Here is a 24,877-nt window from a genome sequence, read left to right on the forward strand (position 1 = left end):
CCTCAGAGAGGGAATCTACGGACTGGGACAGGGACGCTAGCCAGTCGGGGGGGGGGCGGGACGCAGGGCCCTGCAGCAAATGGCGCTGTGGCGTCTGCGGTATCAGAAGCGTCGGCCGCGGAGTCCTGCGGAGGCTGCGCGTCTGTAGAACAGACGGAGCATAGTGGGGCGTCCTGACCCTGGGAAAACTTGGACTTGCAGGAGGAGCATGCAAAAAATAGTGCAAAGGGGGCCTGCTTGGATTGGGTGGGCTTAGCCTTAGGCATGGTGAAAACAGGTACTCTCCCTGGTGGCTGCTAGGAAGGAGACAGGAGAGGGTTAACTCGTCCCTAAACTCAGAGAATGCTGCCTAGTGAGGGCTACTCCTTAGGAGCAGAGCTTACCCAGGTCCTGCGTGCTGCCCACCAGTCCAGAAGGGGAAGTCCAGGAGAGCTGGCCAGAAGAGTCAGAACGCCGGCGCGCTGCAGCCTCAGGGGACCAGAGGCAGGCTAAAATGGCGAGGGGACGCTGGAGGAGGCTGGGGGAGGAGCAGGATTCCGGCGCGAAAAACCGGAGGATTCACAGCCCCCACCATCAGCCAGGAGGCAGAGCAGTGGGAGGATACAGAGGGAGACGACCGGCGGCCAATAGCGCTGCAGCGGGGGCGTGGCTAGGACGCAGGAGCGACTAGGCCGAGACCGGGGACTAAATTTATGGAGAGGGCCGGGGGAAAGTGAAGGAAAGGTCGGTCCTACCTGCAATCGGCGGCGCCGGCCCAGCGATGGATGCGGCGCAGGCAGGGCTCCCTGGCCCTGCCTGTGTACAGCGCTGCTCGTCCAGGAAGGCTCCGGGGGAGAGCGTGCTGAGGCAGGGTAGTGGACATCATGATGGGGGTAGTAGCCCCCTTTCAGGAGAAGGCAGCGTGACAGGGCCCCATCTATTACACACGCTGCGGAGGTTCCATCCCTGCTGTACTCCCCTGTACGCCCTTTGGGGTGATACCGCAGGGCGAATCAGGGGTGCCCACAAAACAACCTGCCCACACGCGCACCCCCGGGAGTGGTACCACGGGGACGGACGGGGGAGAGGGCCCGAAGTCTCAAGCCCCTGCGACCCTGGGGAGTGGTACCCAAAGGGCTGCTGAGGATGAGTGAAGCGAATACCTGCAGAGAAAAAGACGACAGGTATGAGAGTGATGAGCGGCGCCGAAATAAAAGAAAAAAGCGCAAAAACATACATGGCTGAGGGGGGCCGAGACGGCCCACATCAGCCTCCTACGACACTAAGCTAAAATTGATCTGAGCCCGCCTCCGGCTCGGGGTGTATACTGCTAGGGAGGAGCTAACGTTTTTATGTTTACTTAGTGTCAGCCTCCTAGTGACAGCAGCATAACCCATGGTCCTGTGTCCCCCAATGAAACGATAGAGAAATACTTCAATGAGCCTTATGCTGAGCTGACAGAAATTCACTGAGGAGTTGTCATGGAAACGGCACATAGACCTCTTCACTCAGGTGTCAAATTTCCCTGAGAGATCTTTGACTAAAATGTTTTGTTTTTTTTAGATAATGACCAATGTTTAGTTGATTTTCTATGTTTAGTACTTACATTTGTCCCACATCACCTTATCTCCTCAAACAGCCGTTTTTAATTAATTAGTTATATCTCTCCTTCTGAATCTCCTCAAAGTCTCTCAGAAGTGCTGCTCCTCAGAACTGACAAAATTCCTCTTCCGTAATTATTTTTTTCAGCACCAAAAAGGTCAATAAAGGTCTCAAAATGTTCCAACAAATATACTGAATAAAATTATATATACTCGTATATGGTCTTGAATTTTTTTTCCTCAGTATAGCTTTATAAGTTGATATATATGAATGGCTCTCAGAGCACTCTCCCTGTGCCCTACATCGTCCTCAGCAGGCCACGCCCCTTCAATTGCTTTTTCAACAGAGCTCTTAAAAGGAAACCAATCATGTCCAGAAGCATCATTTACCTTCAGATATAGGGTTAAATCTGCAGGTAAGGCTAGTTGCACACATTCGGCTTTTCGACGGTTTGCCGGATTCGGCGCACTCCAGTACAATGTATACAGTACAATGGCATCGCGGCCACGTCCGGGTCACATGCTCCGGTCACATGACAGCATGTGACCCGGAAGTTGCCACGCCGCCATTGTACTGTATCCCACTGTACTGGAGTCCGCCGAATCCGGCGAAAAGCCGGATGTGTAAACTAGCCTAAATAGCGCTACATTCAGGCCCGTCTGCCCTGCCCGGAGAAAATTAACTTGTATCCTGCCTGTATCCGCCACTGCCGTCCATGAGGCTCATGTGCTTCACTCCCTACCTACAGCCCGAAAGAGCAGGCCTCCCTGCTAACTTTAATGCTTTCCTCCTTCTCCTTTCCTTATGATGCTAGCAATAATGAAACCACGGTATCCTGGTTTACATGCAAATATGTCCTCAGGTATATTGTGCCCTCTTTGATCGCTCCTTTTTGTAGTTAGACATATGTATAGCTATTCTGGGCATATGACAATAACACACATACCTTTCGTAGATTGAACATTCAAATTTCTGCATGAATAGTCTTTATTAGCATCCTGCTTAGAGATGATTTATTACAAATGTATAGACAGTATGATGTAGCATTGTTTTGGGGTTGCCTTTTTAGCCTCGTTACTGTTTATTCTGAATGTTTGTGCAATGGTATAAAAGAAAAACTAAATATTTTCTGGAATGACCAAAAAAACCTCATAAAGTGCATATTTTAATCACTTATTTAAGTCAGGTGCAGAATAAAGTGGAAAAAAAAACCAAATGGCATATATTATTCCGAGAGAGAAGTGTGGTAATCGTTCTCTGTTACAATCTCATGACAACGTATTGAATGCATAAAATAAAACATTTTCCTCCTTGTACTCCATGTTGTACCTTAGCAAAGGCTGCAGGACTTCATGAGATGACTGATCTTCCCGTTTGTGAATAAAAATTGAAAGTTTCCCGTCCACGGCTTCACTCTCTTCTCCAGTATCTTTATCGCCCTTCTGAGAGCCCTTAGGACTGTTTTTTGATAAACTGCTGTCTGGGTCAGAGGCAGTGGGGGAGAGAACTGTCTGACAACCTGCGACACAAGGAAGCACAGTGACCAAAGATAAAGAAGTCATAAGTGTCGGTTATACAGTCATGGCCAAGTTGCCATCCTTGAAATTGTTCCAGAAAATAAAGTATTTCTCCAAAAAATTATTGTAATTAAACATGTTTTGTCATACACATTATTATTTCCTTTGTGTGTATTGGAACATCACAAAAAAAAAAAAAAAAGTAAATTTCACACAAATCCAAAAAAAAAAAAAAAAAAAATGGGCCGTACAAAATTGTTTGCACCTTTCAAAACTTGAATTTGTGAGTAAACAACTTTGTTTCAATCATGTGATGCTCGTTCAAACTCACCCTCACCTATTGAAAGTAACAGGTGTGGGCAATATGAAAATCACACCTGAAACCAGATAGAAAGGGGAGACGTAGACTCATGCAAAGTATAGAGAACAGAAAAAAGTAGAGGACTTGAGATTGTTGATAGCACGTTAGCTAATCTCCCTGGATGCGTATGGCAGAGAAAAAAAATGATGAAAAGCTGCAAGGCAGGATAGTCCAGATGATGGCTTAGCAGACCAATTAACTTGAAAAGAAAAGATCACAGTGCCTACAATCAAATATAGGCAAGGTTCAAAGATGTTTTGGGGTGGTTTTGCTGCCTCTGGGTGCCTTCACTGTGCGCAAGTGATCATGAAATCTGAAGATTACCGAAGGATTTTCGGTCGCAACATAGTGCCCACTGTCAGAAAGCTCGGTTTACGTCCTAGGTCATGGGTCTCCAGCAGGACAATGACCCCAAACATACTTAAAGAAGCCCCCAGAAAGGATGGCAACAAAAGCGCTATAGAGTTCTGAAGTGGCAGCAATGAGTCCGAATCTAACTCCCATTGAACACCTGTGGAGAGATCTTATAATTGCTGTTAGAAGAAGGCTGCCTTCAAATATGAGAGACCTGAGACTTGGAGCAGTATGAGAAGAATGGTTCAAAATTCCAGTTGAGGTGTAAGAAGCTTGTTGATGGTTATACTAAGCAATTGATTGCAGTTATTTATTCTAAAGGTTGTGCAACCAAATATTAAGTTTAGGGTGCTAACAATTATGTCCAGCCAATTTTGGAGTCTTGTGTGAAATTATGCCTTTTTTTTCCCTCTGTTTTTTTTGTGTTGGTCCAGTAGTACACAAAGTGAAATAAACATTTCTATAAAACAAAACACATAATTGCAATAACTTTCTGGGAGAAATACTTCATTTTCTTAAACATTATCAAGCGTGCCAACACTTTCGGCCATAACAGTAGCTAATAACAGCTAAATATTAAAAGGTATTGTCTAATACTAGGCCAACTCCTTCCAAAACGCCTTACAGTACAGGCGCGGTTAAGCAATGTCGGCACCGGGTCTCTCGAGCAAGCTAATTGGCTGCTATTCAGCCGCTGCTCACTTTATTACTTTACACTGATCATTATTATGTTCATTGTCATAGTTTATGTGATCTGAAGATATCTGTTTGGATGTCATAGCTATAATCAGCATTTTAACACTTAAAGGGAACCTGTCACCAGATTTGGGGCCTATAAGCTACTGCCACCACCAGTGGCTCTTATATACAGCATTCTAACATGCTGTATATAAGAGCCCAGGCGCTGTGTAGAAAATAAAACACTTTATAATACTCAACTAGAAGGTTGCTCGCTCCAGTGCAGACTGGTCGGATGGGTGTCTCCGTTCTCCGGTGCCTCCTCTTTCGGCAATCTTGGTCTTCCTTCTTCTGAAGTTGGCGTGCATGACGCGTCCTATGTCCTGAGCAGGGCAGATCAAAGTTCGCCTACGCAGGACCTCAGTGCCGGCGAATGTGTATGACGTAGGACGCGTGATGCATCCCGGCTTCAGAAGAAGAGGAGGAAAGAGGAGGCGCTGGCACCGGAGAATGGTACCACCCATTTGACCAGTCTGCACCGGAGCGACCTCCTAGGTGAGTATTATAAAGTGTTTTTTATGTTCTACACAGCGGCCTGGGATCTTATATACAGCATGTTAGAATGCTGTATATAAGAGCCCAGTGGTGGTGGCCGCAGCTTATAGGCCCCAAATCTGCTGACAGGTTCCATTTAACCCCACCATGTACATCACTCCTCTAATATAGTCCGAACATACCTGGTACCACATAATCTGCCAGTTTTGCCAATAACAGTGATGCAATTTTTGAAGCTGGGTCACTAGGATCTTCTTGATCGCTGTTAAGAGATGGCACAGAGTAGCTCCATGGTGGAAGCTCCACATTGCCACAATCTTCCACACTCATGAGAGGCAGAGCGGCGCGGCACAGCTGGAGGATTATGAGCACAAGCTTTGGGGACGGGCGTTGATCCAGCAGCAGTGAGAGAAGCTTGGAGACACAAGCCGGCTGGCTCAGTATTGCTTTACCTATTTGACTCCTGAGTAAAAAAATTGTTACAATTAGTGCCAGTAATAAATGATTCATGTAACAAACATCCAACTTTTTTCTCAATACACTGTCTCTATTTAATTGCCTTCATGACTTGCCAAAAATTAAAACATTTAAACACAAAAACATTATAGAAACAATAGGTCATTTTCTGATTATGAATTCCCTTTAAAACAGATTTTATCAGTGAAATGAGAGGTAATGAGGAAGAAAGGAGAAAAGGGGTCTTATAAGTGAGAATAAATGCATTCTTTGTTTCTATATCAGTCTGCTAACTTTGCCCATACTATGGCTAGACGTTTGCAATATTTGGCAAAACAACAATGACTCTCTAAATTTTATTTCATAAGGTGAAGATCCATCTTTATCTGATCCATTACCTAGACAGATCATTAAGGAGGCTCAGGACGTCTTGGAGTGCATCATTCCCAGCAGCCTGGTTACCACAGCACTCAGTGGCTCGTGCCAGATGGTTGGTGAGAAGAGTAGACACTTGTCTAGCCAAACCCGAATGTACTGCCTCTGTAGATCCTCCTTCAAATGGTGTCCGCAACAAAAAAAATAGTCAATGACATTCACAGTAGTCATTTTTGTGAATAAATATAAAATAAATGAGAAAATATACAACAAGATATATAAAAAGACCTATGAGCCAGAACATTAACACTACTGATAGATAAAGTGAATAACAATAATCATCTAGTGAGTGGCACTAAGGAGTCAGCAGTCTGTTTTTGCAGCTGTGATAGAAGAAACGTCAGTTAAGATTGGCAAATGTAAGGATGCAAGTGATTTTGACAAGGCCAAACTGTGATAATTAGGCAAAAATCTTCACAATGTCAGGTTTTGTGGGGTTAATCCTTAGCAGTTAATACTAGACACGAGAGAATCAATTTGCAAGAGTCTGATCCACCAGCCAGGTCAGTACTGTGAATCTCCTTACGTTCATGAGTTCCCAACTCCTCTTGATTAGCTGTGATGACATCCTATCATCATTTTGGTGTGACTCCCACAAGATGTGGCACCAGCCCATCTAATAAATGGAGGAGCCAGAATTGCTGAGATATAAGGAGATTCACATTCATTCCAAAGACAGATTACAGTATGTTTCAGACTATAATACACACCGGAGTGTAAAATGGGCATAGGTTTTATAGGAGGAAAATAGGCAGAAAACAATTTTAAGCACAAAATGTGGTCACGACACAGTGTTAATGTCCCCCCAATTCTGTACTCATGTCCCGTCCATCCTGGCCCCTTCCAGGTATATGTGTCCCACATCATGGTGTACATATCCACCATCCTGGTATAAAATGATCCTCCACCCTGGTATACAGTCATATGAAAAAGTTTGGGCACCCCTATTAATGTTAACCTTTTTTCTTTATAACAATTTGGGTTTTTGCAACAGCTATTTCAGTTTCATATATCTAATAACTGATGGACTGAGTAATATTTATGGATTGAAATGAGGTTTATTGTACTAACAGAAAATGTGCAATCCGTATTTAAACTAAACTTGACCGGTGCAAAAGTATGGGCACCCTGAGGAACATAGTAGGGAAATGGAAGAACACAGGTACAGTTCTTGTTAAGCCCAGAAGTGGCAGGCCAAGAAAAATATCAGAAAGGCAGAGAAGAAGAATGGTGAGAACAGTCAAGGACAATCCACAGACCACCTCCAAAGACTTGCAGCTTCATCTTGCTGCAGATGGTGTCAATGTGCATCGGTCAACAATACAGTGCACGTTGCACAAGGATAAGCTGTATGGGACAGTGATGCGAAAGAAGCAGTTTCTGCAAGCACGCCACAAACAGAGTCGCCTGAGGTATGAAAAAGCACATTTGGACAAGCCAGTTACATTTTGGAAGAAGGTCCTGTGGACTGATGAAACAAAGATTGAGTTGTTTGGTCATACAAAAAGGCGTTATGCATGGAGGCAAAAAAACACGTCATTCCAAGAAAAGCACTTGCTACCCACAGTAAAATTTGGTTGAGGTTACATCATGCTTTGGGGCTGTGTGGCCAATTGCGGCACCAGGAATCTTGTTAAAGTTGAGGGTCGCATGGATTCAACTCAGTATCAGCAGATACAGACAATAATGTGCAAGAATCAGTGATGAAGTTGAAGTTACGCAGGGGATGGATATTTCAGCAAGACAATGATCCAAAACACCGCTCCAAATCTACTCAGCCAATCATGCAGAGGAACAATTACAATCTTCTGGAAGGGCCATCCCAGTCCCCAGACCTGAATATCATTGAAAATCTGTGGGATGATTTGAACCGTGCTGTCCATGCTCGGCGACCATCAAACTTAACTGAACTGGAATTGTTTTGTAAACAGGAATGGTCAAATGTACCTTCATCCAGGATCCAGGAACTCATTAAAAGCTACAGGAAGCGACTAGAGGCTGTTATTTTTGCAAAAGGAGGATCTACAAAATATTAATGTCACTTTTATGTTGAGGTGCCCATACTTTTGCACCGGTCAAATTTTGTTTAAATGTGGATTGCACATTTTCTGTTAGTACAATAAATCTCATTTCAATTCAGAAATATTACTCAGTCCATTAGTTATTAGATCTATGAAACAGAAATAGCTGTTGCAAAAATCCAAATTGTTATAAAGAAAAAAGGTTAACATTAATAGGGGTGCCCAAACTTTTTCATATGACTGTATATGATCTCCAACCTGGTACATATGTCCCCAATCATGGGTCCATCCTGGTGTGTATATGCCTCCCATAATGATGCATACAAAAAAGGTTTATACTCCCCATCTCTACTCCTCCTGTGCACAGGTCCTCTTCTGGATGCAGTGCCCTCTTCAGGTAGCGGCAGCTGGGTTGTGCCCACTATTAAAGAGAATGAATATTCACTGCTTCCAAAGCTAAAAATCCCACCCACCTTTTGGCACCAGCTTCATTGCGGACAAGAGGGCAGAATTATAAGTGTCGAGAACAGTGAATGTTTATTTTCTTTATTAGCAAGCACACTGTAAAACCCAGTGCCAGCTCTTACCTCCTGTGACCTGCTCCTACCTCCACACTGAGCCAGATACATCAGAACTATAAGTCCGCTACACACACGCACACACGCACACACGCACACACACACCTCCCCAATTTCGGAAGGGAGGGGGTGGAGGAGTGTGTCATATTGTCATATTGTTTTATACTAGATGGATGGACTTTACTACTCTAGGCTGAGCACCATTTATCTACACACCCTAATGGAGGTGTAATCCTCCACCTAAAGATTTTGACATTGGTTTTGGCACCTTAGCTGGTTCGCAGTCCTGCACCATGTACTTTCACTATGCCTGTATTTCTTTGGTCTGTCTGCATTAAAGATTAATAAAACATATACTTTTTACTCTACCTCTTTGGTGATTATATGGCTCTACGTCTCTATAGATTTAAAACTTATAAAAAAAAGACTAAAGTAATAAAACCAGTGAACAAGTAACTGGGAAAACGGTGCTGGAGATTCAGAGATATGTGTAATGAGCAAAAAAAATAGAAAAAAGTCTGGTCTGATCCCACAAGAAAGCAAATATAGCACAAATTAGTTATAAAAACAATACAAAAATTATATTTATAGGTTATATCATGAGCAAATATTACATATCTAAATGAACACCACTAATATCTGCACATACAGTACAGACCAAAAGTTTGGACACATCTCATTCAAAGAGTTTTCTTTATTTTCATGACTCTGAAAATTGTAGAGTCACATTGAAGGCATCAGAACAAAGAATTCACATATGTGGAATGAAATTCTTAAACAAAAAAATTGTGAAACAACTGAAAATATGTCATATTCTAGGTTCTTCAAAGTAGCCCCCTTTTGCTTTGATTACTGCTTTGCACACTCTTGGCATTCTCTTGATGAGCTTCAAGAGGTAGTCACCGGAAATGGTTTTCACTTCACAGATGTGCCTTGTCAGGTTTAATAAGTAGGATTTCTTGCCTTATAAATGGGGTTGAGACCATCAGTTGTGTTGTGCAGAAGTCTGGTGGATACACAGCTGATAGTCCTACTGAATAAACTGTTAGAATTTGTATTATGGCAAGAAAAAACAGCTAAGTCAACAAAAACAAGTGGCCATCATTACTTTAAGAAGTGAAGGTCAGTCAGTCCAAAAAATTAGGAAAACTTTGAAAGTGTCCCCAAGTGCAGTGGCAAAAACCATCAAACGCTACAAAGAAACTGGCTCACGAGGGCAGCACCAGGAAAGGAAGACTAAGAGTCACCTCTGCTGCGGAGGATAAGTTTATCCGAGACACCAGCCTCAGAAATCACAGGTTAACAGCAGCTCAGATTAGTGACCAGGTCAATGCCACACAGAGTTCTAGCAGCAGACACATCTCTAGAACAACTGTTAAGAGGAGACTTTGTGCAGCAGGCCTTCATGGTAAAATAGCTGCTAGGAAACCACTGGTAACACTGTGGGGGTTTTATTCAAAATTGAAGGCATACTGAACCAGCATGGCTACCACATCTTGCAGCGGCATGCTATTCCATCCGGTTTGCGTTTAGTTGGACCATCATTTATTTTTCAACAGGACAATGACCACAAACACACCTCCAGGCTGTGTAAGGGCTATTTGACTAAGAAGGAGAGTGATGGGGTGCTACGCCAGATGACCTGGCCTCCACAGTCACCAGACTTGAACCCAATCGAGATGGTTTGGGGTGAGCTAGACCGCAGAGTGAAGGCAAAAGGGCCAACAAGTGCTAAGCATCTCTGGGAACTCCTTCAAGACTGTTGGAAGACCATTTCCGGTGACTACCTCTTGAAGGTCATCAAGAGAATACCAAGAGTGTGCAGAGTAATCAAAGCAAAAGGTGGCTACTTTAAAGAACCTAGAATATAAGACATTTTCAGTTGTTTCACACTTTTTTGTTAAGCATTCCATTCCACATGTGTTAATTCATAGTTTTGATGCGTTCAATGTGAATCTACAATTTTTAGAGTCATGAAAATAAAGAAAACTCTTTGAATGAGGTGTGTCCAAACTTTTGGTCTGTACTGTACATACCAATCCAAACATTTTAAAAGGTAAGTAAGTCCTAACCTTCTTCCTTCTCCCACTCTACACATCTGTTGGCTAGCACCTGGAATGCTGCCCATGCCATGGTGGCCACTTTCTGCTTTTTGGTCTGTTTTTCACTGGAACTTGACTCAGTCTGGTTGCTCAAGCTACATAATCTGTCCATTAGTTGTACCAATCCACTGCGTACCAAGCACTTTTCTTCACTCCTTCATGAAAAAAGACACACAAGAGAACTTTGTTTTTAGAAAACAAAAAAATTAATGTTACTTCTTAATATTTAGTGCTTAATACAAGTACCTTCAGTAAGTCTACTGCAATATATACTATCCTTACATGTACCTAAATCAGTGCCAAGACAAAAATGTACAATCTACAAAAACAACCCTGTTCTACTCCAAGGTGACTGGGTGCCATACTGGGCCATCTGCGGCAGACCCATGAGTAATGAATGGAGTAATGGTATACGTGTGGGATCCGAGCATCTTTAAAAAGAGGACTTCAGAGCCTCATTCTCAGAAATGGTGGTGTCTCAGAGGTGTTAACTTATCAATCAGCAACTTACCAACAATCCTGTGGTTAGACAATAGTGGCATTTATAGTCCTACATCTCGTTTTTCACCATACAAATCAAAGCATGCTGACATTCACTGCTCAGGCGCTATCTCACATTGGTTTCGCAGTATAACCCATGTGCTGTGCATGGAAAATAAGACTGAGGAATAATCCGTCTATGTGACGAAGTTCTATAGACTTATGTAAAATAGGACATTGTGATGTGTCCAGTCCTGAAAACATCTGTCAAACCTTCGATATGTAAAATAATTCCACCCTGATGGTCTGACACTTACCTAGTATAGGGTATGGTGCATAATAGACCTATGCTGTTCGCACAGGCAATAGGATAGCGGGCACACAAAGAAACAACTGAAGTCATGGTTTCCCCAAAGGCTTCCTGCACTTGCTCCACCATTCCTCCACAGGTTAGCTCTTCAATTCTATAATCAAAATAGTTTTTAGAAAAACTGACAGATACATAATTGATCATACAAGTAAACAAATTGTGGAGGCAAAACTCCATTACTGGGCATAGCGGTTCTGATTTGCAGAATCCCCACTAGGGCTGTCTCACCTATATACTGAGTGACCTCGACATTCAAAGTCTATGGCACTAGATGTTTGCTCTATTCAATCCTATCCTAACCATGCTGTGCCTGGGAAAAAGGTTACTGGGGTCCACCGTTCTGACAACCACTGAGGGTCCCAGTGGAGAAATGAATTTAACAGAGACTAAGCCATCGGCAAATAATACTTTTTCGATTAAAGGGGTTGTTCGCTGCTTAAATATTAATAGCATATCTTTAAGAAAAGGTTATCAATAACCGATCAATGGTGGGATGACAACGACACACCCAAAGTCACATGTTTGAGGCATAGGCACAATGTAAGTAGTGTACAGAGCCAGAACAGCACGACTCCATACACTGTGTAGGCGCTGTTTTTATATACTGCAAATCATCTCTTCTTGATGTGAATAGGAGCTTGGGTGCAGTACCGTAGAATGACAACTACACAGTGTATGGAGTCATAGGTTCTCTACACTATAGAAATCTGGCAAAAAAAGGGGGCAGACTACCTCCAATCTGATATTGTTTACCTATTTTAACAAAGACTAGGTCCTCAATAGCTAGGGTGGACAACCCCTTTAACACCAGCTCTCTAAAATAGTAAAAACAAAACCAAAAACAAACAAAAAACTATAATTAACTACATATTTAAAGTAAAGCACAACTAAGTTGTACTAACATCTGTAGCCATAGTGACTTGCCCTATCTTATGAGAAAGTGAAATGTAAAAGTTTAGAATGATAGTCGTGCCTTGGTCCTCCTTGCAGCACCATGGTCACTGGTCCAACCAAATGGGTTACTCCTCCGACACGAACTGCAGCAGTCAGCAGCTCCCTCATGTGCACTAGGGCTTGCTTCCGTGTATTTCCACGGCGCCATCTTGTCTGAGCAGCAAGTAAAAAACTACTACTGGATACCTTGAATGGGAATAATTAATATAAACATAGGTTACATATGACCATGTGATGAAATGCAACATTATGATAATGTTTATAAAAAGATAAATAAAAGGATTGCATCTACGGGACGACTTACAGCTTGATCTGGGTTTGTCCCAATGAATGCAAACAGTTGACCCAACAAGACACTATATGTCGGCTTATCCCTACTATCTTCAATGGCCAGGGACTGTAAGAGTGTAAAAGAGCTGCTTCTGTGACTCGCTGCATTACGCCTCCTGGAAAAAGACACATTGCAAAGTGCTAAATATTTTCTTAGACCCAAATTCAGAAAAAAAAATTCAATCAGGATACATAAGATTTTTTTTACCCATTAAAATATATTTGGCTATAAACAACGAAGAACAGAATTAGAACGTGCAAGTTAATGTAAGGTGAATTATGATTTCCCCTAACACCTGGAGGTTTTCTTAGGCTGCTAGAAACCAACTACTAATTTAAAATCTATACTTTACTTTGTTGTTGATGGAAGATAATTCACCGAGCCAGTGTTCAGATCCCTACCTGTTCCCTATTGAGGTTATTGGCATATGGGGAAGTCTCAGCTTGTTTCTGGAGTTTTTAGAGCAGAAACACTCCAAGTTTAAAAACCACACATTCTGCTGGGAGAGTTGGGAAATGTATACTCCAAAACTCCTGAGAAAACCTCAGTGTAAACATACCCTAAAAGCAATGTGTAAATGGAGTGTTTTTTTTTTTTTTTTAACCCAGAGGATCAGCTGTAAATAAACACCACAGATATCATCTAGAAAACTCTTGAAAGACTATATTTATTTCAAATGTAATCTTTTTTTGGCCGTCCTTGTGTAGTGTATTTTTTTGTTAGGTTTTGAGAAACACCTGTTGGATATGAGGAAAGGGCATGTCACGTCTTTGATGTTTATCCTGTTGGAATCTGCTCAAAATTAGGCAGCGTCCAATCAAAAGACAGCAACCAAAAAAAAATATGTTTAAGAAAAGAAGAAAAAAACAACTTCAAAATTTTAAAAAAAAAAAACTTCAGGAAAAGAAAAACTCCTCCAATAAAGATAATTTCCTGAAGTGGTTTCCATTTGAAAAATGCCAAAAAAATACTCTATCCACACATTGTTACTGAGCGAACAGAGCAAGGCAATCACAGATTTTTTTTTTTCTGCAAAATGAATTTGGTCACTTTTAAGAATAAATTTATTATGCATTATACTGGCCTTAAAGGGGTTGGTGACCTTCTCCTACTTGTATAATGGCTGCTGGTAATCAGATCAGTCTATCAGCCTCCTCCAAATGGAACGCAGCTTTCCAATGTGAGGCTGATAGACTGGTCTGATCACTTGATGTTTCATCAGGAGCAAATTCATGGACAGTACTGCTGGTTAGGTTATAAGGAAAGCGGAACTAACAAGAGAAAGTAGCCAAAACTTTATAAATAAATACACAAAGTGCGTCCAAATGTATAAACTAGTGATGGGCAGTCCGGCTCTTTTTGGTGATCCGGTTCCTATGGCTCCGTTCACCAAAAAGAGCCGGCTCTTTCAGATCGTTCTCGGCTCCTTATTAAATATGTATTCACCCCAGGTGAACACATATTTAAGATTATAGTAACGCCGCCAAAGCCCCGCCCACCCGCTGCTAAACCCCGCCCACTTACAAGCGGCCAATTAGATTGCTGAGTAGGCGGAATTTAGCCGTGGGTGGGCGGGGTTTTGTCGGCGAAAAGAGCCGTTTAGATATTTTAGTGGCTCTCATTGGTGATCCGGCTCCTGTCGTTCACAGCAGGAAGCCGGATCTTTGTGTCGGATCGTTCGCAACCGACACATCACTAGTATAAACTATAGGGTTAGGCTATAAAAAGAGAACAACATGACATATGGCGCTTACCTTGAATTTGAGCGATTGAACTCCAGGTCATTGCTGCCTATCATTTCGAGATCAGACGGTGCAGACATGCTTCGAAGAAAAACTGGCTGACGCATTGCATGAGCGATCGCCTTCGCCTCAGATAAAGATTTACAGGCTGAAATGTGTCATTGGCATAGAATTACAAACACTATAGATAACGCCAAACACAAAATTATATACCTTACGTATGTATATATATCAATACCTGGCGGTTCTGTAGGTGTGCCAGATATACTCCTAGTGATGCCAGCTTGGGCTGCAATGGTGACATGCAGCAGCAACTCTGCACGGTTCATTAAACTCTTTACCAGAATTTTAGTTTTTGCCATGGCATGTGAGGATTTCTGTATGCTGGAGTTTACCTCTTGGAAAAACTTCTCTCTTTATATATATTTTAAAAAAAAAAAAATTCTATTAGATGAACAATTTGCAAACATTTTTAAAATGTACAATCATACAGATCCACATACAGGACCTGCAACATAATCTACCTGATATGGAGAGATATTAGGTCCTTTTAATGGATATTGCAGTAAGTTACAGCTAAGGAAAAAGAGAATTTTGTTTACTTACCGTACATTTTTTCTTATAGTTCCGTATTGGGAGACCCAGACATTGGGTGTATAGCTTCTGCCTCCGGAGGACACACAAAGTACTACACTCAAAAGTGTAGCTCCTCCCTCTGAGCTTATACACCCCCTGGAGAACCAGATCTAGCCAGTTAAGTGCAAAAGCTGAAGGAGAATAGCCACCCACAAGTAAAAACAGAGCAAGAACCGGAACAACCGGAGACTCTGTCCACGACAACAGCCGGTGATAACACGCGGAACAAGAAACTGCCAACAGGCAACAGGGAGGGTGCTGGGTCTCCCAATACGGAACTATAAGAAAAAGAATTTACGGTAAGTAAACAAAATTCTCTTTTTCTTTATCGTTCCTATGGGAGACCCAGACATTGGGACGTCTCAAAGCAGTCCATGGGTGGGAATAAACAGAAAACTGCGAAGTAGGCGGAGCCTAACTTCACAAATGGGCGACAGCCGCCTGAAGGATGCGTCTGCCCAAGCTCGCATCTGCCGAAGCATGAGCATGCACTTGGTAGTGCTTTAAAAAGGTATGCAGGCTAGTCCAAATGGCAGCCTGACAGACTTGCTGAGCCGTAGCCTGGTGCCTGAAAGCCCAAGAGGCACCGACAGCTCTGGTCGAGTGTGCCTTGATCCCCGGCGGGAGAGGCACCTGAGAACACTGGTAGGCATCGGAAATGGTCGACCTAATCCAACGGGCTAAGGTCGGCTTAGAAGCAGAGAGGCCCTTACGCCGACCTGTGGTTAGCACAAAAAGAGAGGTGCACCGCCTAAGAGCAGCGGTGCGAGACACATAGATCCGGAGCGCCCGCACCAGATCCAGAGTATGCAACGCTTTCTCAAAGCGATGAACAGGAGCCGGACAAAAGGAAGGTAGGGTAATGTCCTGGTTAAGGTGGAAAGGAGAAACCACCTTAGGGAGAAAGTCCGGAGTCGGACGGAGAACCACCTTGTCTTGATGAAAAACCAAAAAAGGTGACTCCGAAGAGAGCGCAGCCAAATCAGAGACTCTCCTGAGGGAAGTTATGGCCACTAGAAAGACCACTTTCTATGAAAGACGAAACAAAGAAACCTCCCTAAGAGGCTCAAAGGGGGGTTTCTGCAAAACCGTGAGAACCAAATTGAGGTCCCAGGGATCCAAGGGCCGCCAGTAAGGCGGAATGATGTGAGACGCGCCCTGCAAGAAGGTGCGGACCTGAGCCAGCCGGGCGATACGCCGCTGGAACAGCACTGACAGCCGAGACTTGTCCCTTGAGAGAGTTGAGGGACAGTCCCCAGCTGCAGACCGGACTGTAGAAAGGACAGAAGGGTCGGCAAGGAAAAAGGCCAAGGAGGATGGCCGGAAGAGCGACACAGGACAGGAAAATTTTCCAAGTCCTGTGATAGATCTTGGCAGAGGAAGACTTCCGGGCCAGAGTCATAGTGGAGATGACCTCAGGGGGGATACCAGAAGCAGTCAAGATCCAGGACTCAAGAGCCACGCCATCAATCTGAGAGCCGCAGAATTCTGGCGGAAAAACGGACCTTGTGAGAGAAGGTCTGGACAGTCCGGAAGATGCCACGGCACCTCTACGGACAGATGGAGCAGGTCTGGGTACCAAGCTCGCCTGGGCCAATCCGGAGCAATGAGGATGACTCGACGGCCCTCCATTCTGTTCTTGCGCAGAACTCTGGGCAAGAGAGCTAGAGGGGGAAACACGTAGGACAGACGAAACTAGGACCAGTCTTGAACCAGAGCGTCCGCGGCGAAGGCCTGAGGATCGTGGGAGCGAGCCACGTAAACCGGAACCTTGTTGTTGTGACGGGATGCCATTAGGTCCACTTCCGGAGTGCCCCACTTGCGGCAGATTGACTGAAACACTGCCGGATGCAGGGACCACTCGCCACTGTCCACGGTTTGACGGCTGAGATAATCTGCTTCCCAGTTTTCGACGCCTGGGATGTGGACTGCGGATATGGTGGACTTGGAGTCCTCCGTCCATTGAAGGATGTGGTGTACCTCCAACATTGCCAGGCGGCTGCGTGTCCCGCCTTGGTGATTGATGTAGGCAACCGCTGTCGCATTGTCTGACTGGACTCGGATGTGCTTGCCCGCCAATAGGTGGTGAAAAGCTAGGAGAGCCAGAAGCACGGCTCTGGTTTCCAGCACATTGATCGAGAGGGCTGACTCGGACGGAGTCCAAGTGCCCTGCGCTCGGTGGTGGAGACATACCGCTCCCCAGCCGGATAGACTGGCATCCGTGGTGAGGATCACCCAGGACGGGGCCAGGAAGGAGCGCCCCTGAGACAGAGAGAGGGGCCGAAGCCACCACTGAAGAGAGCTCCTGGTCTGTGGCGACAGAGCCACTAACCTGTGCAAGGAGGAAGGCCGCTTGTCCCAACAGCGTAGAATGTCCAGCTGCAGTGGCCGCAGATGGAACTGGGCAAAGGGAACAGCCTCCATTGACGCCACCATCTGACCCAGCATCTGCATCAGGTGCCTGATGGAATAACGGCGGGGCCTCAGCAGAGAGCGCACCGCCAGTTGGAGGGACTGCTGTTTGATTAAGGGCAACTTCACAAGTGCCGGCAGAGTCTCGAACTGCATCCCTAGGTACGTGAGCCTCTGGGTCGGAGTCAGAGTGGATTTGGGCAGATTGACAAGCCACCCGAATTGGGCTAGAGTGGCGAGAGTGAGCGAGACACTCCGCTGACAGTCTGCGCTGGATGAAGCCTTGACTAGAAGGTCGTCCAGGTAAGGAATCACTGCCAACCCCTGGAGGTGCAGAACCGCAACCACTGCTGCCATGACCTTGGTGAATACCCGAGGGGCCGTGGCCAACCCGAAGGGGAGAGCCACGAATTGGAAATGTTCCTCTCCGATTGCAAAACGTAGCCAACGCTGGTGTGAAACTGCAATTGGCACATGCAGATAGGCATCTCTGATGTCGATGGATGCCAGGAAATCCCCTTGGGTCATTGGGGCAATGACTGACCGCAGAGACTCCATGCGAAAATGCCGCACGTGAACATGCTTGTTGAGAAGCTTGAGATTCAGGATGGGCCGGAAGGAACCGTCCTTTTTGGGGACTAGGAAGAGATTTGAGTAGAAAATTCTGAACCGTTCCCAGGCGGGAACCGGTACAATTACCCCGTTGGCCTGCAAGGATGCCACGGCCTGAGAGAAAGCGGCGGCCTTGGAGCAGGGGGGAGTTGACAGAAAAAATCTGTTTGGCGGGCTGGAAGAGAATTCTATCCTGTAGCCGTGGGAGATGATATCCCGCACCCACTGATCGGAGACGTGTTGAAACCACACGTCGCCAAAGTGGGAGAGCCTGCCACCGACTAAGGACGTTGCTGGCGCGGACAGATAGTCAAGAGGAGGCTGCCTTAGTGGCAGCAGCTCCTGCGGTCTTCTGTGGACGCGCTTTTGTGCGCCAGTTGGATTTTTGGTCCTTGGCTGAGTTAGTGGACGAGGCCGAGGGCTTAGAGGACGACCAGTTGGAGGAACGAAAGGAACGAAACCTCGACTGATTCCTACCCTGGACATGTTTCCTGGTTTTGGTTTGTGGCATGGAAGTACTCTTCCCGCCAGTAGCCTCTTTAATAATTTCATCCAGCTGTTCACCGAACAGCCTGGACCCAGCAAAAAGGAGTCCAGCAAGGAACTTCTTTGAGGAAGCATCTGCCTTCCACTCTCGAAGCCACAAGATCCTGCGGATAGCGAAGGAATTAGCCGAAGCCACCGCAGTGCGGTGAGAAGCCTCCAGCATGGCAGACATGAAATAGGATGAAAAAGCTGAAGCTTGGGAAGTTAAGGTAACCAGTTCGGGCACAGATTCCCTGGAGAGGGAATGCATCTCCTCTAGAGAAGCAGAGATGGCTTTGAGAGCCCACACTGCTGCAAAAGTTGGGGAGAACGAGGCCCCTGCCGCCTCATATACAGATTTGGCCAGAAGGTCAATCTGGCGGTCAGTGGAATCCTTAAGAGAGGTGCCATCAGCCACTGATACAACGGTCCGGGCTGAGAGTCTAGACACCGGGGGGTCTACCTTTGGTGAATGAGCCCACTCCTTAACCACCTCAGGTGGAAAGGGAAAACGGTCATCAGAACTACGCTTTGGGAAGCGTTTGTCAGGACAGGCCCTAGGTTTGGTCACAGCGGCCTGAAAACTGGAGTGGTTAAAGAACACACTCTTTGTCCTCTTAAGCGAGGTAAACTGGTGCTTTTCTGCCAGAGAGGGTTGCTCCTCTGATACTGGCGGATTGAGATCCAGTACAGAATTAATGGACGCAATCAAATCACTAACATCTGAGTCACTTTCAGACAGATCAATGGGGCACATGGAGGTAGCCTCCGAGCCCCCTGTAAAGGCATCCTCCTCGTCCTGCGAGTCAGGTTCTGAAACAGAGCCGCGGGACGAGGAAGGAGAGGGAGCCCTGCGTCTCTTCTTAGGAGGACGGGGTCTGGGACCAGATGAGGAATCCTCTGTGAGCTCCGCTGAGAGAGCCCTAGCAGCAGAGGCACCCTGTGAAGGGGGCTGATGCATGTTCAGCAAAGTCCTGGACAGCTGTCCCATGGAGTCGGCAAAAGACTGGGAGATTGACCTAGATAAGGATTCTACCCAAGCCGGGGGTTCAGCCACAGGAGCCGGAGCAGCCGGAGAGACCACTGGGGGTGCGATTCCAGGCTGAGGCATCGTCAGGTTAGAGCAGGTATCACAATGTGGATAGGTGGCTCGGTTCAGGCAGTAGGAGCTTACATGCAGTGCACACTGAATACAGCTTTGGAGCCTTGCTCCTCGTGTGAGACATGCTGCTGGAGTGGGGGCTCTGCCAGAATGACCCCCAGAGAGTATATACAGAGGTCCACAACCAGAGGTTGTGGCTTACCAGACCGCTGGAGCGGTGTTGTGTGCCCTCCAGATCCCGAAGCCCGGACCCCCAAGCACCTCAGCAGGGATGCTGCAGCCAGTGCTGATCGCAGAGAAAACGCTGAGAAAATGGCGCCGGAGCGAAGAGAGGGGGCGGGACCTACTCTGAGAGCGGGATCTGGAGGGCCATAGAGACTTACAGGGGAGGAGACATGTACCCAGTGAGGAGTGTCCCTCCCCTGTGCAGAACGGCCGCTGGGCGGAGCCGCGCTGTCCCTCTGCATGAATGACATGCGAGGGCAGTGAAACCGAAAGTAGGCCTCCGGCGAAGCCGGGGCCTAAATTTGAGCGGTGCGGCCGGCGCGCAGGCACCATCGGCGCGGTTCTCAGGCGACAGCCAGAGAACCCGCCGGAAATGTCATAAAAATCACTCAGCACACTCTCCCATCACAATAAAGTACAGGGACCCCCAATATATAAACGCCTCAGGTACTTAGCTTGCTGAGACGCAGGGTTCCAAGTCCCTGGGGATGGGTGCTCTGGTCCAGCAGGATCCTGAAGGGCTGCGGATGGAGACCGGTCTCCTGCAAAGCATGGAGAACCGTGCTGGCTCCCACTTCAAGCCAGAGCCCAGGAGGGATGGTGAAGGAGCACGGCATGTAAGGCTCCAGCCTTGGAATCAACCTTAACAGCACCGCCGACACAGTGGGGTGAGAAGGGACATGCCGGGGGTCCAGGCTTGGACCCGCTTTTCTTCAAACTCTTTCCAAAAATGAAAAATCAGATGAGAATGCATGTGTGGATGTATGCCTCCTGAACACAAAGCAATAAACTGGCTAGATCTGGTTCTCCAGGGGGTGTATAAGCTCAGAGGGAGGAGCTACACTTTTTAGTGTAGTACTTTGTGTGTCCTCCGGAGGCAGAAGCTATACACCCAATGTCTGGGTCTCCCATAGGAACGATAAAGAAAAAGAATTTATATTTAAAAGGAATCTGTCACCAGGTTTTAGCCACCTAATCTGACAGCAGCATAATGTACAGACAGAGATCCTTATTCCAACGATGGGTCACTTGCTGGGCTGCTTAGTGTAGTTTTGATAAAATCACTGTTTAATCAGCAGTAGATTACAGGATTACTTGGCCCCCTGACAGGTTGTCCAGTATATTCATGAGCTCTGTATAACTGCTATATCTGCAGCAGAGAAAACATTGATTTTATCAAAATGACAGCAAACAGCTCAGTAAGTGACACATCGCTGGAATCAGAGTCTTTGTCTATTCATTATGCTGCACTGAGATGAGGGAACAAAAAAAAAACAACTTGGTGACAGATTCCCTTTAAAGCATCTGATTTAGCAATTGAACTTGCGAGTGATTTGACTTAAAAGGCATTTTCCCACTAACAAAGTTTAAAGTTAATTTTAAAGGGAAGGTGTCGCTTTTTTTATTTTTGTATTAATAATAGTGCTTATGAAATCAATTATTTTTAATACAAGATTAAATTGACTGTTTATTTAGTTTTTATATAATTCTAGTTTTACTGAAACACTGGGCGCTGCCATCTTGGATTTGCTGTGTGTAACGACAGTTACTCGCCTCAACTACGACAGCGCATGTGCATAGAAGACAGTTGTCGCTCTCTGACCCCATCTCCTGCACTGTGTCTGCTTCCTGCTGTGACCTGGACAAGCCCCCAGATCACAGTAGAGGGAGAAGATCAGTGCCATCCTTGTGGAGCTCACAGCGTATGCTGTGTGCTGCACTTTCCCCCGTCACCCACGGGATGTGTGAGTACCGGTGCCGGGATGCTGCTACCCTCTGTCCATCCCCTGCCGCTGCCACTTCCCCTCCCCCCCACCGCTGTTGTGTGCTCACCTCGAGCCTCCGCTCCTCAGCTCTGCGGAGCACGATATACATAGGCGTGCGGCAGAGCATTTGGGGGGGGGGGGGGCGTGTGTGCTGCAGAGTATTTGGGGGGGCGGGTGTGCGGCAGAGCATTTGGGCGGGAGGGCGTGCGGCAGAGCATTTGGTTGGGCAGGCGGCAGAGCTCTGCTGTAACAGGGAGTGCAGAGCGCTATAAGGGGAGCACTATGCAGCTGTCCTTGGTGACACTTTAGACATTAGGATCATTTTGTGGTCACCATCAAAATGGCTCCGCACTGTGATCCTAAACTTCAACTTCCCTTATCCTTTTGGAAACACCCAGATTGGGAGGGGGAGGTGACATCACACACAGGAGAGCAGATTCTGCCCACTTTTACTGCAGTTGTAATGTGAGCTAGTTCTACAGTAGTACTAAAGTCGGATTTCAGCAGCTGCTCCCCCTAGTGTTTAAGAGTGGAAAATATCAAACTTTTAATTTTATATTTCGCTCAATTAAAAACAAATATTATTCAAACAAAACATTAAACCAGTAATAATTTACATTGTCAGTTATTGAATTTTTTTTTTTTTTTTGGACGACACCTTCCCTTTAATAGATTTCAGAATAATAATTTCCACAATTGGATGTGTTAAAACAAAATGTTCCTGTGCTGAGATAATCTACTATATGTGTCCCTGTTATGTACTGTATAATGGCTGTGTCTGACCGTACAGGGACATGGTCTGATCATACCACATCTACTGGGCAGGAGAGCAAGAAACAAAGTATATATACAAATAACAGCATGGCATCACAGCAGATTCTTTTTTGGAAGTAAAACATTCCCCTGCCTGTTTTTTTTTTAATGTTTTATTTCAAAGAAAGAAAAATTGTGCTTTAATAATTGTACACTCTTACTTCCTTCCCAGCCCAGGAGATGTGGTATGATCAGACAATGTACCAGTACAGTCAGACACCTCTATTACACAGTATATAGCAGGGACATTTATAATGTAATAATATTTATATATATAATATATATATATATATATATATATATATATGTATATATATATATATATATATAATTGCCTTATTCTATCTGTCTGTCTGTCTTGCTCCAAAATTGTGTCCTTACGGTGACACAAAGCTGATTGGCCGCTGGGCTCGCCATGGCCCCGCCCCCCAGCACGGACTGGCCGCTCGCCCAGGCTGCGCCCCCACACGGATTGGCCGGCTGCTCGCCCAGGCTCCGCCCCCCCACAGATTGGCCTCTCGCCCCGGCACCCTGCAGGCATTGGCAACTCGGCCACGCCCTGCCCCCCTCACGCAATGCACGCTAGCTCTGGCCCCCCCCCCCCACGCATTCCCCGAACCGACACGGTCACGGAGCCACGACTGCCAGGTGAGTACTGTACCCCTGGGAGCCCACATCAGCGTACGCCGCCAAACCAGCCGACACATACCCTCGCATTGCTGGGGCTGGCCGGCGTATGCTGGTGTGGGCTCCCATGCGAGCGGGTGACGAGATACGCTGGTAACCATGGTAGCATAGTTACCAGCGCATCAAGGTCCTGCAGCGGCGGAACATACACACACGCACACACATAACAGCACACACACACACATCAGATCACACTCACTCTCACACACACCTCACACACACATCACATCGCATCCAAACATCAAGGTCCTGCAGCGGCGGAACATACACACACGCACACACATAACAGCACACACACACACACACATCAGATCACACTCCTCACACACACACACATCGCATCCACACACTCACAACATCCTGGAATATCGCTTGCTTCTCGGCGGCGATACTGTGCTGTGAGCTTCCAGGACCTGCCGGAGGATCACATGGCCAGAAGTATGTGGTATCTCCGGATGTTGTGAGTGTAAGCGCGTATGTGCAATATCGTCAATGTGTGTGTGCGTGAGTGTATGCGATCGGGTGTGTGTGAGTGTATGCAATCGGGTGTGTGTGTGTGTGTGTGTGTGTGTGTGTGTGTGTGTGTGTGAGTGTATGCGATCGGATCTGTGAGTGTCGGCAGAGGAGCATGGCGTGCTGGAGGAGGCTGGGAGGAGAGAGGCTGATCCTGGGGAAGGCTGGGAGGAGAGAGGCTGATGCTGGGAGGAGAGAGGCTGATGCTGGGAGGAGAGAGGCTGATGCTGGGAGGAGAGAGGCTGATGCTAGGGACAGAAAAGGCTGATGCTGGGAGGAGAGAGGCTGATGCTGGGGACAGAAAAGGCTGATGCTGGGAGGAGAGAGGCTGATGCTGGGAGGAGAGAGGCTGATGCTGGGAGGAGAGAGGCTGATGCTGGGAGGAGAGAGGCTGATGCTGGGAGGAGAGAGGCTGATGCTGGGAGGAGAGAGGCTGATGCTGGGGACAGAGAGGCTGATGCTGGGAGGAGAGAGGCTGATGCTGGGAGGAGAGAGGCTGATGCTGGGAGGAGAGAGGCTGATGCTGGGAGGAGAGAGGCTGATGCTGGGAGGAGAGAGGCTGATGCTGGGAGGAGAGAGGCTGATGCTGGGAGGAGAGAGGCTGATGCTGGGAGGAGAGAGGCTGATGCTGGGAGGAGAGAGGCTGATGCTGGGAGGAGAGAGGCTGATGCTGGGAGGAGAGAGGCTGATGCTGGGAGGAGAGAGGCTGATGCTGGGAGGAGAGAGGCTGATGCTGGGAGGAGAGAGGCTGATGCTGGGAGGAGAGAGGCTGATGCTGGGAGGAGAGAGGCTGATGCTGGGAGGAGAGAGGCTGATGCTGGGAGGAGAGAGGCTGATGCTGGGAGGAGAGAGGCTGATGCTGGGAGGAGAGAGGCTGATGCTGGGAGGAGAGAGGCTGATGCTGGGAGGAGAGAGGCTGATGCTGGGAGGAGAGAGGCTGATGCTGGGAGGAGAGAGGCTGATGCTGGGAGGAGAGAGGCTGATGCTGGGAGGAGAGAGGCTGATGCTGGGAGGAGAGAGGCTGATGCTGGGAGGAGAGAGGCTGATGCTGGGAGGAGAGAGGCTGATGCT

At 46.5% G+C, this 24,877-nt stretch overlaps 1 protein-coding gene across 2 annotated transcripts in view; it reads right to left on the minus strand.

Moving 5' to 3' along the window:
* Positions 1-24,877, minus strand: part of HECTD4 (HECT domain E3 ubiquitin protein ligase 4) — a 366,009-nt gene that overhangs the window by 155,012 nt on the left and 186,120 nt on the right. For both annotated transcript variants that reach the window (XM_075323933.1, XM_075323925.1), the window contains exons 29-37: positions 14,754-14,929; positions 14,528-14,663; positions 12,747-12,888; positions 12,462-12,628; positions 11,436-11,582; positions 10,609-10,793; positions 5,901-6,054; positions 5,229-5,509; positions 2,911-3,100 (exon numbers count right to left, since the gene is read on the minus strand). In XM_075323933.1, the coding sequence (XP_075180048.1) occupies positions 2,911-3,100; positions 5,229-5,509; positions 5,901-6,054; positions 10,609-10,793; positions 11,436-11,582; positions 12,462-12,628; positions 12,747-12,888; positions 14,528-14,663; positions 14,754-14,929 (1,578 nt within the window). The remainder of the gene's footprint in view (positions 1-2,910; positions 3,101-5,228; positions 5,510-5,900; positions 6,055-10,608; positions 10,794-11,435; positions 11,583-12,461; positions 12,629-12,746; positions 12,889-14,527; positions 14,664-14,753; positions 14,930-24,877) is intronic.

Source organism: Anomaloglossus baeobatrachus, chromosome 1 (genome assembly GCF_048569485.1).
Source record: "Anomaloglossus baeobatrachus isolate aAnoBae1 chromosome 1, aAnoBae1.hap1, whole genome shotgun sequence".
Taxonomy (NCBI): Eukaryota; Metazoa; Chordata; class Amphibia; order Anura; family Aromobatidae; genus Anomaloglossus; species Anomaloglossus baeobatrachus.